The 12,830-nt window shown below is 41.6% G+C and overlaps 1 protein-coding gene and 1 long non-coding RNA gene across 4 annotated transcripts in view; one reads left to right on the top strand and one right to left on the bottom strand.

Annotated features, from left to right (window-relative positions):
- The window catches only part of LOC117806679, a 54,985-nt gene extending 48,065 nt beyond the window's left edge, over window positions 1-6,920 (bottom strand). The window contains exon 1 of one of the 3 annotated variants that reach the window (XR_004629722.1): window positions 6,539-6,920. This is a non-coding gene — a long non-coding RNA (uncharacterized LOC117806679). Of the gene's footprint in view, window positions 1-1,546; window positions 1,562-6,538 lie in introns of those variants that run through there. The other 2 variants (XR_004629721.1, XR_004629723.1) reach the window with 2 other exon arrangements.
- On the top strand, window positions 6,140-11,088 carry col10a1a (collagen, type X, alpha 1a). Its single transcript, XM_034675669.1, has 3 exons — window positions 6,140-6,218; window positions 6,583-6,724; window positions 8,626-11,088. The coding sequence occupies exons 1-3, from the start codon at window positions 6,213-6,215 to the stop codon at window positions 10,464-10,466; spliced, it is 1,989 nt and encodes a 662-aa protein (XP_034531560.1). The 5' UTR covers window positions 6,140-6,212; the 3' UTR covers window positions 10,467-11,088.
- Window positions 11,089-12,830: the final 1,742 nt, after the last annotated feature.

Raw genomic sequence — 12,830 nt, 5'->3', positions numbered from 1 at the left:
AAATATGCATATTACAGTTTAGCTCTTCCATTTATTTTAAGACGGACGTGCCTGAGGCCAAGTTTAGTGTACAGAAACATGCTTGTCTTGTTGCGCGGCAGGTCATTATGGTGCAGCACTAACTATCTGCTCCAGAAAGTGAGGTAACATAGTGTTGTTTAAACATTGTTACTTGGTTGTCATTCTACATTTAGGCAAGCACCATAACCTCCACACACACTCCAACTGCATGTGCTTGAGTCAAACATAATTAAGAACTGACAAGTCAAATATAAATCTGCCTCTGCTCTCTTCAGTTTACTCTGCATTAGGAGAGCTGGGCGTTTTCATCCCCTTGTCTTTCACTAAGACTTCTTCACACACTCTGACAGGGTTTTTTCTTTTTTGGGCTCTTGTTGTGAAATGGCTGACGCTGCCTGATACAGACAGTGAAACCCAAAATTTTCACAGGCTTGATGTACCGGATTAGTCATTATCCCTAAATACAGGACTCCGCCACCTACACTTAACACCGAAAATCCCATTAAGGTGGTTTTATTTGACTTTGATATCTTTAAATGATCCCAAATTAAGCAGATAGAGCTGACATCAAGCAGTCTGTCCTCAGTTTGAGGGAATTTCTTCGCTCTGAGGAGGTTTAAAACAAGATGGGGCAATCTGGAGAACAGTGGAAAGTTATAATTGAATAATCAAGAAGTTTGTAACCAAGCAGAAGTACAAGTCAAGAATGAAGAAACATGTATATGTATAGATGTCGCCCTGACCTTTTTACCTTTGCAGTGCATTGTGTGCACAAGTGTGGTTTTCAGCACCTCATAAACTGTCTGGTCGAGTTTTGAGTTAAATTAGTTTCTGGCTGCTGCAACTCTAAAACTCTGATTTCCTTTAAAAGGCTGCTGACTCAGACCTCTCCAGAAATAAACCTAAGCAAATTGAACTATGGAAACATTCTAATCTTACAGTCGAGATAAAGCAGCACATGGTTGAAGCGCTTGACTCGCAATAAGCAAGCTCTCGCTTTCACAAGCATGTGTGACAGCAGACTGGTGATAACATCACAACAAGCAGCTTTAAAGTGTTAAACTATTCCCAACTTTGTAAGTCAAGCTTCTTTCATTTACACATTAAACTCCCTTTGTTTTGGTGTCTGGCTGTTTGTTGATCTCAGGAAAGCTTGTAACACATTCATACTGCTACATGCGTTCACACCTCAGAGAAGTGGAGAAACATCCAATTGTTACTTTCTCATCCTTCCCCCACCGTCTTCCTGCAGTTCTGGGGTTTCAAACCGGTGACCTCCCAGAAATCAGCCCCAACCCTAAAACTACCATTACCATTTTTCAGTTACTTTTACACTTCCGGCTCCTTTTGGGTCCATGTTTGTTTTCAGGACCCTGTAATTTCCCCACCAATCACTCACACGGGCCCCCGTCAAGTCTGCCATTCATAAAGTTTAAAGTAGCTCTTAGTGGTCCGTGGAGTTTATTGAAACATTAAATTTGTATCCCAGCCGTGATGGTGTATCTTTAGCCGTAGCTTAACTCACGTGCTTGCTCGGGTCCTCTTACATCAACCGACAATTATGTTCTCCTCTTGGGTGTGGGTTGAGCCTCGGTTGGCGTGGCGGAGAAACCAGAAACATCAACTCCTGGCCTGCCGAGCGACCAAAAACAGACAAAATGCGAAAACCTTTCTTCCGAGCACTGTTATCATCGTAGAGTACAAGGAAAACATCAGTACCATTGCCAGTAACGCTGTCCAGCAGTGCTTTCTGGGTATTTCTGTTAAATCTACAAGCTGTTCTTGGATACGGTTGAAGGCCTTAAAAACAAGCTGGACCTCAGAGAGCCAGCATGTGTCCTCTCCACAGGGGTCAGACAAAGAAATCCTGCGCTGTCACCACTTCCCATACTTGTTTTTATCTATTTGTTTCCCCAAAAAATTATGTAACATGAAGGAAATGTTCTCTCATATCTCCCTTTATATAGGTACCAAATTTGAGAACATTACTCTGGAGCAAGTATGGGATTATTTCCACTTTACAAGCCCAACACAACAGCAGACAGCTGTTCAACATGAGTCAGGTTCTTTCTTTATTACCTTTCAAGATTATTTGGGGCTTTCATGCCTCTATTCAGAGAGTATAGAACAGTGGATAGAGCAGAAAACTGGGAGAGAGGGGGAATGACATGTGGCAAAGGGCCGTAGGTTGGAATAGAACCAGTGTAAAAGCATGTGTCTGGTTCTGCTCGAGGTTTCCGCTTGCTGTAAGAAAGTGTTTCCTTTCCATTATCTCAACATTAAGGGAAAACTGAATCAGATCTTACCTTGATGTTGTGTCTTTGGAAATAATAACACAGCATACAGTCTAGACCTGCACTTTTTGTGAAGCCTCTTCAATAACATATGGTATGAATTGGCCCGATGCAAAGATTGATTGATTAAAGTGAAAGGGCCACATTTAATACTTGACTCATTCTGGAAATATATAAACACATATATAGAGATTTTAGATCTGTAACTTCAGATTATTTTCACTTTGGTTTGATGAATCTTGAAGTCTACAAAATGTAACAAATTGCAATTTCTGACAGCCCAAAGTTGCGTCTGCAGTTGCTTCTTTTGTCCAACCAATAGTCCAGAAACACAAGATCCCTCTATCTCCTCAACACAGTCTCAGCAGATGTGGGTCTAACATGAGTCTGGTCCTGCTTGAGGTTTCTGCCTGCTAAAAGGAAGTTTTTCCTGGCTTCTGTAACTTGCTAAATGCTGCAAAAGTGTTCTGCTCATGGAGGATTAAGATTAGATCAGACCGAGTCCTGCTTGTAAAATGGGACTGGATCTTATCCTGTCTTGATGTTGGGTTTTTGCTAACAATACAACATAGAGTCTAGACCTGCTCTGTTTTCAAAGCGACTTGGGATTACATTTGCTGTGATTTGGCACTATATAATAAAGATTGATTGATTCAATATTCTTCCAATTATATTATACATAGAAAGGAAATGACCCAAATAAGTACACAATTTTCAAAATGGTTGGCGATTACATTTTCAAACTCTTTTGGACGATTTGTCGAGTGGATTAATCCTTGTAGCCCTCACAGATTTAATTCTGGATTATAATCACTGATTTGTTAATGTGTAAAGGCTACTTTATTGTTTGAGGTGGGGCTTAGTTTTCACAGTTTATACACTCCTCGGAGGCTCTTCCTACAATCATATGTTACTTGATTTATCTCTGAGTCTGCAAATTAAATAAAGATTTTAGACCCTGTGTACATGAAGCCATTGATATTGTACTTTAACATGTTGTGGGGTAGAAATACATATCAGCTTCACCGTGCTCTCAGACACTTTGGGTGTGTCATGTTTATAATTACACTTTTTTTTCTAAATTCAGTAAAGCAATTCTGTCATATATCAAGTATATGAAGTGACATGAAAAAGCAAGCATGTGCGTATTTTACAGTGAGGTTTTCTTAATAGTAAGAGAGTAAAGCGACGTCAGATTGAAGGCTGTTAACCTAATTCCTAATGGTTATTACAATGAAGCCTGTCGACCACATCAAGCTGCTGCAGCGCTGTAATGAGCTGAGCAGAGAGATGAGAGCGCGCCCTGATGTGCACTTTCACAGTCCTCCATTCCACCACTGTGAACACAAGGACGCAGAGTCCTTCTCAAACGAGCGCAGAGGCGTGTTAAGAGAATACAAAAAATGTGCTGCAAGGGTATAAACAACATCTAAATTACACTGTTAATTCAAGTCTTCCTCAAGCCAAAGTACACTCTGGTTCCAAGGCCCAGCATGAATGTTTCTGCCTCTTCACCAGCTCTCATGCAGATGCAGGTTGTGGTCCCTTTTTTCATGCACAGAGAGATGATTCATTGTTCTGTTGCAGTGGTTTAGCTGTAAAAAAAAATGAATAAACTGAAATCATTGGAACCTATAAACATATAAAATTCTAACTCCACCCTCTCTTGCTCTGTCATTTCATCTAAATTTGACTGAGTCTGGCAAAGCTGGCCTTCTTCTCAGGACATGAGCGTATAAGGTTTTACATAATATTGTCCAATTAAAAGATATCTAAACTGGTGACACGTGGAGCACAAAGAGTAACAAATTGAAGACAGCTGCTGAGTACTTGCTAGGTAAATGTGATTTCACTCAGCTGATAAAGCAAGACTAAACGTGCCAACAGAGTGAAAAGTATGACTTGCATTTACGACGCAAAACTTATCTCCCGCTTGATCAGGTTGCACATGACCTTTACGACCGCACAGCCTCAGGTAGTCAGTCTGCACCTCTGCCGTCAGCCGTCAGTCTTGGTTAGGGGGAGAATTTCAAACATTTGGAAAGGAAGATCACAAATTAGATTTGAAGAACAAACTTAAACAATGCTTGCCAAACATGATTAAGTGCTTTAAGCCGGGGAAGGTAGCACTTTGGAAAATTGCAGATAATTTGGTCTAATTTACAGAAATAAGGGTTCGAACGAGTTCCATGTTTTAGGATCTTTAATTATACCAGTGGTGAAAGACGCCTGTCAGAGTCACGTGTTGTAAAGACGCCTCATATAGAATCTTGGTGAAGACCTCAACCCAGCAACGCTTCATCATATTTTCTGCAAATATACTCATGTTGTCAGCAGTATGTATATACATGATGGGAACACAGGATGTACCATAAATGGTCCCATGTTCAGGAAGATTTGGGGATAGGATACACAGTACCCTACACATCGTTTATGGCCACTTGTGTGTTTGAGAACATATGATTATTTGGGTGTATGCATTTCCGATGTGGCAGGGCTGAAATTGAGAAATTACAGTTGGAGGATCTCAAAGTAAGCAGGGCAAGGTGGAGGGCGAGGGAGGATAATACTGGAGGATAGTGCTGATTGAGGAAATACAACATCATGACAGCAGCTAGCTGTAATTGTAGGAATAGACCTGAAACCTCTGATGATGTATATGCACAGAGGGGACCAAAAATATCAAGTGACCACAGGGACATGGCGCCTTCTCTGCAGCAAGCACTGCTCCACGGAGACGGCTGTGCAATAGTAAAAACCTGCCCTCTGGTGTCCAAACGTTAGTACTGTTTATGAAAGCTTATGCACACTGGGTGCATTCACAAAGCTGCACAGAAACAAGCCCAAATGTCTTTTCCAGGGGCTCCTTTTATAGTTTTATTAGCTGTTTAAAGGCAGTAACACTTGCAGAAATACACAACATAAGAAAAAGGGTCCATCCTGAAATAAAAGCTGAAATAAAGCCTGCTTTGTCCTCCGTTAGCCACAACTGCAAGCTGACCAAATAATACTCAGGAAATGTACAAAACTAAATATGTGAATCCCTTAAATAATGGCACTACATCAGAAATAGACATTTATTTGCTTCCAATCTAAGGCGACTCAAATCTGCAGTATTTCCATCCATGGCACTCTGGACAACCTTTCCCCACCACTTCCCTTGTTTACCTTATCATGGCAGGCGTGCAGGGGGCCCAGACAGTCAGGAAAGGTAAAGGCGAGTCTACTCCAGCCGGCTGGACTAGATGTAAATTTGAGGATGAGTCTGCTACTGTGCATCCTCAATGCAAGCTTTGTGCAGAAACACGGGTGCCACTTCAAGTTGTTTTTCAGAGATTTGTTTGGGCTATTTTCAGATGTTGTCATATTTTAAACAGTCATTATATGATGAATGAATACAGCTATTAAAAAACGTGAATATATATGCTCTGAATATAAAAATGTTGAAATCTGCTGACAAAGTGTAAATTTAGGTGTTAAAAGCCTGAAAGAGTAAAGGTATTATTGGATTAAGTCAATTCCTCCCACAAAGCTTGTTTGTGTTCTTTGTTTGGCTTTATTTTGTTGCTTCAAACATGATTATTTTCTAGTTCAGAAGACTGAAATAAGTGATAATCATGTGTCTGGATATTCAAGACACAGAGGCACCCTGATGTGACATACCCGCTTTGGGCAGATCTTTCTGCTAATTACAGCCTAGCTCTGAGGAGGGAGGTACTTGCATGGTGGGGGCTTTTCTTTTTTTTTCTTAATGATGCGAGGGGTAGATATAGTATAAATACCCTCATCATTGTACTGGAGAGCAGCATATCCTCAGTTGTGCTCCTACCCTAAGGATATACAGTAGCACCAGCAGCTCAGTGGTGCTGAGGAGATTGATTTTTTTTCCCCTTTTGGATGCTGGTACGTGTGATTTTCTTCTACTTTAAACAACTCTATCTCTGGAGGAGTGTAGGCAGTTTCTAGGCCTTGTGTTGTTACTTTGGCAGGCTGGGAAAGGGAGGCAGATTTTGGAGTAGCTACTTTAAGCTTTCTGGGTCTATAGTGATCCAGGATACTTTGACAGACTTACAATTTTAAATCTACATTCTGTTACCCTCACTGTTCTATCTTATTTGTTGTGCATTGAAGTTTTTTCAAAATGTTCAGTCTGTGCATTTAGAAGTTTTCAGGCTCTGTTAAAAAGCTCAAAACTGAAGAGAAAGCTTGATGAAACGTTGTACCTTTGCAGTGGTTGTGCTGACCATCTCCTCCTTTCCTCCTGCAGGTTTCACTCAACAAGATGGACGTAAGAGTAGCGTGCATGCTCCTCTTCATGGTGGCATCGGCAGCAGCCCACGGGAAGGGCTATGTTGTGAAGAAGATGGTGAAGGCCCCTCAGTACCAGCCCTACTCTGTGAAGAGCCACGGTAAGAGAACTCTCCATCTCTATTTGACCATAGATGAAGTTAGCATTTCGCCTGTTTTGTCCGTATAAAAGTTGCTTCTAAGGGCACATTTTATTCTCTATTTTGAGACAGACTTCACTTGCATTTTATTCTCCACCAAAATATCAAGCACATTTAGTGTGCTAAAAAGGAGAGGCGTGAGCAGTCAGACAGATGCTGGCCACACCAGCTGCACCTTACTTTGAAACGACTCCACCTTGCGCTACAACTGCCTCGTGCTCTGATTGGCTGCAGCAGTGTGCATGGTTCTCCAATCAAATTCAGTCTTTTAGATGTATGATTTAAATAAGACAAAATTACTCAGCTTTGCATTTCTCTTTCTCCCACTTGATAAACACACCTAACCTCAGTGGTTTGTACATATCTTTGCACTTTAGGCAGAGGTTCTTATTTTTTATTTTATTCAGCTAGGGAAAACACATCTCTTCTTTTATTATTTAATGAACTCTCTTTAATAGACTCTCTGACTATCTGGCCCAACATGTTTATCACCATTTCAGCAATCCTATAGCAAAAGTCTGTTTTATAGTTGCTTTTAGCAGTTTTGATTATAATTCTCAAAAACCAACATTAGGAAGAAAAGGATCATTGGGAGTTCACAGTTGTTTTCAAAGCAATTCATTTTCAGATTTGACATGTGTGTCTGATTTTTGGTCATTTCAGCTGTAAATGTTGCTGTGCTATGTCTATCAAAGTTCCATATTTTGAGCACATTTAGATTCTTGCAAAAGCTTATTTTACTATTCTTAAGTGCAGTCTACACTGTGAGCTAAAATGCAATACACAATATGAAATGTTGCTGTGTAAATCAACATGCTGCTATTCTTATTTGAGAAAGTAGCTGTTAGTGAATTATTTTTAGTTTAAAACTGACAATTACAGTTCCAGTCACCCAGCAGTGTGGTTTGTTTTGGGTGTGCCTGTTTCACTCAAAAGTAGAAACATCTGTTTGGCTTTATCCAAACTCGGCTGCTGTTTGCCAAGGAGTGAGCCCTTTACACTCAAACACATGTGACCACATTAAGGCAGCAAATAAAAAAGACTCCTTATTTAGTTATTTTCAACAAGTTACAAGATAACTCTTAAAACTCTTTGACCTGTAAGACAGGCTACAAAAACTATGCAATTTATTATCTAATTAACATTGTTTTTATACATTTTTTTAACATTACATAAAGGCCTTAATAATATAACAGATAAGTCATTTTGATGTTTTTAAAAAGCCAGCAGATATTTTTTCAAAGCATTTTAAAGTTTGAAACTTTAATATTGAAGTGGAAGGCTTATCAAAGAATAGGATAAAGATTTTGCTTGTGAATCCAAACCGTGCAGTCAGACCTTAATATATATCTGAGAATAAGTCATGCGCCCCCTACAGGGATAAAATATAATTGCGTTAGAAACAATTATAGACTGTATAGAAGTCTGCACAGTAAATGGGACAGTCAAGTAAATGATAAGTTTTATAATGCATCCATAATTTTCAACCCTATGATGAAACAGAGTAGGAATAGTAGAGAAAGAAGTCAGTCTTCTTAAATTTGACTGTTGAATTTTCATATTGCTAGTCAACAACTTAGTAAGCTTTTTAAATCCCCACATTCACTAGAGGTGCCAGAGATACTTCATCCTGTCTGCACAGAGCACAATAAGTTATTTATATTTGGTACAAAATCATAAAAGTACACAGTTTGACACAGTTAGCTTTACTTATAGGGTATATGAAATCTGCAACACAGTTTGAGAGTCGAGCACTTCCTTGTTGCCACTTTGTTTCCATGACAACTTGAATTTTGGAGGTTTTCTGAGGTGTCTTGTTTGTTTATTTTTGGTGGTACTGATGTTGGTTTCTCTCTTTACAGTTGTGTCAGTGGCAGGTGAGCCTGGTCCTGCAGGTGAGCCCGGCCCTGAGGGACCTCCTGGCCCTCCTGGTCCTCAAGGTGAGAGTGCTGAAGGTGAACCTGGAGCCCAGGGACCTCCTGGAGCTCCTGGAGCTCCTGGCCGCTCCATCGCTGGCAAACCCGGATCTCCTGGTGGACCTGGAAAACCTGGTAGCAATGGAGCACCTGGTGAGAGGGGAGACACCGGAGCCCCTGGTCTTCAGGGACCTAGGGGAGCCCCTGGATCTAATGGAAGCCCTGGACCTGCTGGCCTCTCTGCCACCGGCAAGCCTGGACCTTCAGGTCTGCCTGGAGCAATGGGACCCAGAGGAGAGTCTGGTCTGAAAGGGCATCCAGGTATCCCTGGACTGCCTGGTCCTAAAGGTGATAGAGGGATAGGAGTAATGGGACCTCAGGGTGAGACAGGACCTGAGGGACCTATGGGCTCAACTGGAGCACCAGGTGAGGCCGGAGTTGGAAAGCCAGGTAAATCAGGTATGCCAGGTGAGCCAGGAAAGTCAGGTAGCCCAGGGAGAGATGGTCCCTCAGGTCCCATGGGACCAATGGGACCAAAGGGACACACTGGTGCCCCAGGTGTAGGTATTCCAGGTAAACCAGGTGATAATGGTGCCCCAGGTATGCCCGGCCCAGTTGGTCCTAAAGGCCATATGGGACCAGCTGGAGCCACCGGTGCCCCTGGAGTCCCTGGATATGGAAAGCCAGGTGCAAATGGAGAGAAGGGAGAGAGGGGAGCTACTGGTGCCACAGGTTCCACAGGTGCAAAGGGTGAGCAAGGTCCCACAGGATATACTGGTGCTACAGGTGCAACTGGCTCCACTGGTGCTGCTGGACCTCAGGGTCCAAGAGGTTTCCAGGGTGAATCTGGCCCTGTTGGTCCTAAAGGTGACACAGGTGCTACTGGATCTCAGGGGCCTAAGGGAAACAAAGGAGATCAGGGAGCACAGGGTTTCGCAGGCAAGCAGGGTTATCCAGGTGCAGCCGGTCCTCCCGGACCCAGAGGTGCTACTGGACCTTCAGGTGATAAGGGTAATGTAGGTGCACCTGGTACCCCAGGTTCCCCAGGTATTCCAGGCCCTGCTGGACCCAAGGGTCATCCTGGCCGTGCTGGAGAGCCTGGTTCCTCTGGTTCTGATGGTGCTTCAGGTCCCAGAGGACCATCTGGAGCTCAAGGTCCTGCTGGTGCTCCTGGTCTTAAGGGACACCCAGGTCTCCCTGGCCCATCTGGCCCAGCTGGTTTGGCTGCTAAGGGTGTCCCCGGACCTCAGGGTCCCCCTGGTCTGCCCGGTGATTCTGGTGCTGATGGTGAGGCTGGCCCAGCTGGTCCTCCTGGTCCCCCTGGTCCTCCTGGTGAGGTTATGTTTGAGAAGGGCAAGGGAATGGAAATGGCTGAGGTCATGGTCAAGTCTCCCATGTCTGCTTTCACTGCATCCCTGGCCACCCCCTATCCTGCTGCTGGCAGCCCCATCAAGTTTGACCAGATAGTGTACAATGCTGAGAGTCACTATGACCCTGAGACCGGCATCTTCACTTGCCAGGTTCCTGGAGTCTACTACTTCTCCTATAGCATCCATGTTAATGGAGCTCATGCCCTGGTGGCTCTGTACAAGAATGGCCAGCCTGTTATGTTCACTTATGATGAGTACAACAAGGGCTTCCTTGACCAGATGTCTGGTAGTGCTGTCCTCTTGCTCGATGAGCAGGACACTGTCTACGTCCAGATCCCTGATGATGAGGCCAATGGTGTCTTTGCTGCCGAGAATGTCCACTGCTCTTTCTCTGGGTTCCTCATTGCTTCAACGTGATACGTTGATTCAGTAGTTACCAAAAGCCAACCAACTAAATTTGCAATCTATTTCTCAAACTAAAGTAAACTCCCTGTTCATTTTCTCCTCAACCAGACAGACAGGCAGTTCACCCATCTTTGAGGAATAGTAGCATCGCGACTTGAAACTACAAGAAATAGGTGCTTAGAAGAAGGAAAACTAATTTATGAAAACAGGTGATCAGGGATGGGGGAAGCAATCCACAAAGATACCAGTGAGCTTTTGTAAGAGAGACAGCATGTGAAATGCAGGTGTTATAACTGTGTTGTGTCCTGACTTTTTCTTTTCCACTCTGTTCCTTTTATGCTGACTTCAACTGGTGATTCTTAATTAAGTGTTTGTCTGTTTTTGTTTGTTTTTGTACCTGCTCGTTTTGTTTGGGTGACCAATAATCTTATTAAAAGTACACAAATACTTTCTGTGCAACATGTTGTAACTGTTATCCTTGTATGTGACTTGAATATTGTGAAATGGTAATGGTCAAATTGACCATTATGATTAAATAAGTCACCAGAAAACTGTCAAGCAACCAAAAACTACCAGCAACATGGAAATATACCCAAACATGCATTATGTCGTGTAAAGCATAATGACCAAAATAAAGGTGTCTAAACAAATGTTTGTCTCTGGAGCACTTTTTGAGTGGGAATGTCCTGTATTACTTGAGGTGCAATAACACAAAATGCTTTTAATAAATCTTGTGCAATCATAAGAAAAATTTGCCAATCCATTTTCAACTGATTTGCCCATCTTTCATAAAAGAATTGAATATGACCACCTATTAATCCTTGGTTGAAACCAAAACAATCTTCTTATCCATCAGGGTCAGAGGTCAGCTTCAGAGCATCAATCACATTACAGTAGTTAACATCAGAGCAAACAGTCTATGACTAAACTGACAGAGCCGGTACCTCAGAATTAAACTTCTCACTAAAGGAACTGTGAATATACTCTTTTTCACTAATGCATGACCAACAGAAAAATACAAATTAACAAAAACTCTTTAGTCACAGTATAGATCCTCCTGGTCAAATATTACTCCAATACAAGTGAAAGTTGCTCTGTCAAATTATTACTTGAGTTAAAGTACTGAAGTGCTTCCTTTTAAGAATACTTAAGTATTCAAAGTACTTCTTAAAATATCTCAAATATCTCATCTGTATTTTCACAAAGCATGAGTGCAGTCAAGAATACATAGGAGTACATTCTGTTACATTATGTTTATAAAGAAACCATTATTTGAAATCTCTAAAAACTATACCATGGAATAAAAACAGAAACTAAGTTACTCCAAACACAGACAACTTAGTTTGAAATGTTCATCTGGAATGAAACAAAGGTTACGTTGCTCAACACACTTTCTCAGGTTGGACTGTGAATGTTTGTATGTTTGGGCAGAGTGGGAAACAGGGAGAACATTTCAAACGATACGTATCATTCTTCATTTTAAAAACCTCTAACACGGGCTGAAGATATGACCATGGGTGCTCAGGTGGAGAATTATAGCCATCATTACCACCTCTACATGAACTGCCTGATCTGAGTGAAATGTGCTCTGTGTTTGCTCCACGTTCAACCGGGAGATGCACGATATACAGGTACGACTAAACCACTGAGACAAACAGAACTACACAAACACATTTTACTGTCTTAGGGATCAGATTTCAGAAAAGAGAAGGACATTCATGAGCTGACTTCAAAGCAAAAGTAGTGAGTAACTAGAGCACTGATAGAAATGTAGTGGAGTAAAAGTACAATAATTGTCTTCTGAATGTAGTGGAGTAAAAGTAATAAGTATCCACAAAAAAATAATACTCAAGTAAAGTACAGATACTCAAAAAATGAACTTACGTACAGTACTCAAGTAAATTTACTTTGTTACTGTCCACCACTGTAAAAAACTACACAGTACAAAGAAGCTGGTCTTTGGTGTAGGCAGACAAAAGAAAAGCAGCAAGTGTGTTTGTGTGTTGCTTAACAACAGTCAAGGTTTGATCAAGTTGTGAAAGTGTTGTTCACAATTCTTTCATTTTCTTTATTGATGTTTGCTAATATTTGCTGTTAGCTGAAAGGTTATATAAAAAATGTGTATCACACTTAAGTTGTGCTGTTATACTGAATATCAGCATGGCTAAGAAGATCTTCAATGGCACTCTCTTTTATGTGACCCTGCTTAAAGCCTCTGTGAGGAATTTTTAGATGATAATGAAACTGACTGAATTAAATCGTGATGTCTCTTTACGACCTACAAAAGCAAACCAGACAATCAGTTACAAGATTGAGTGTTTCTATGAGGTCATTTTTAACGCTTTTAACCACTGCAAAGACATACAAAGAAATTCC

The sequence above is a fragment of the Notolabrus celidotus genome, chromosome 22, assembly GCF_009762535.1.
Source record: "Notolabrus celidotus isolate fNotCel1 chromosome 22, fNotCel1.pri, whole genome shotgun sequence".
NCBI lineage: Eukaryota > Metazoa > Chordata > Actinopteri > Labriformes > Labridae > Notolabrus > Notolabrus celidotus.
Note: the sequence above shows the minus strand (reverse complement) of the source record. Positions and strands in the feature narration are given on the sequence as shown.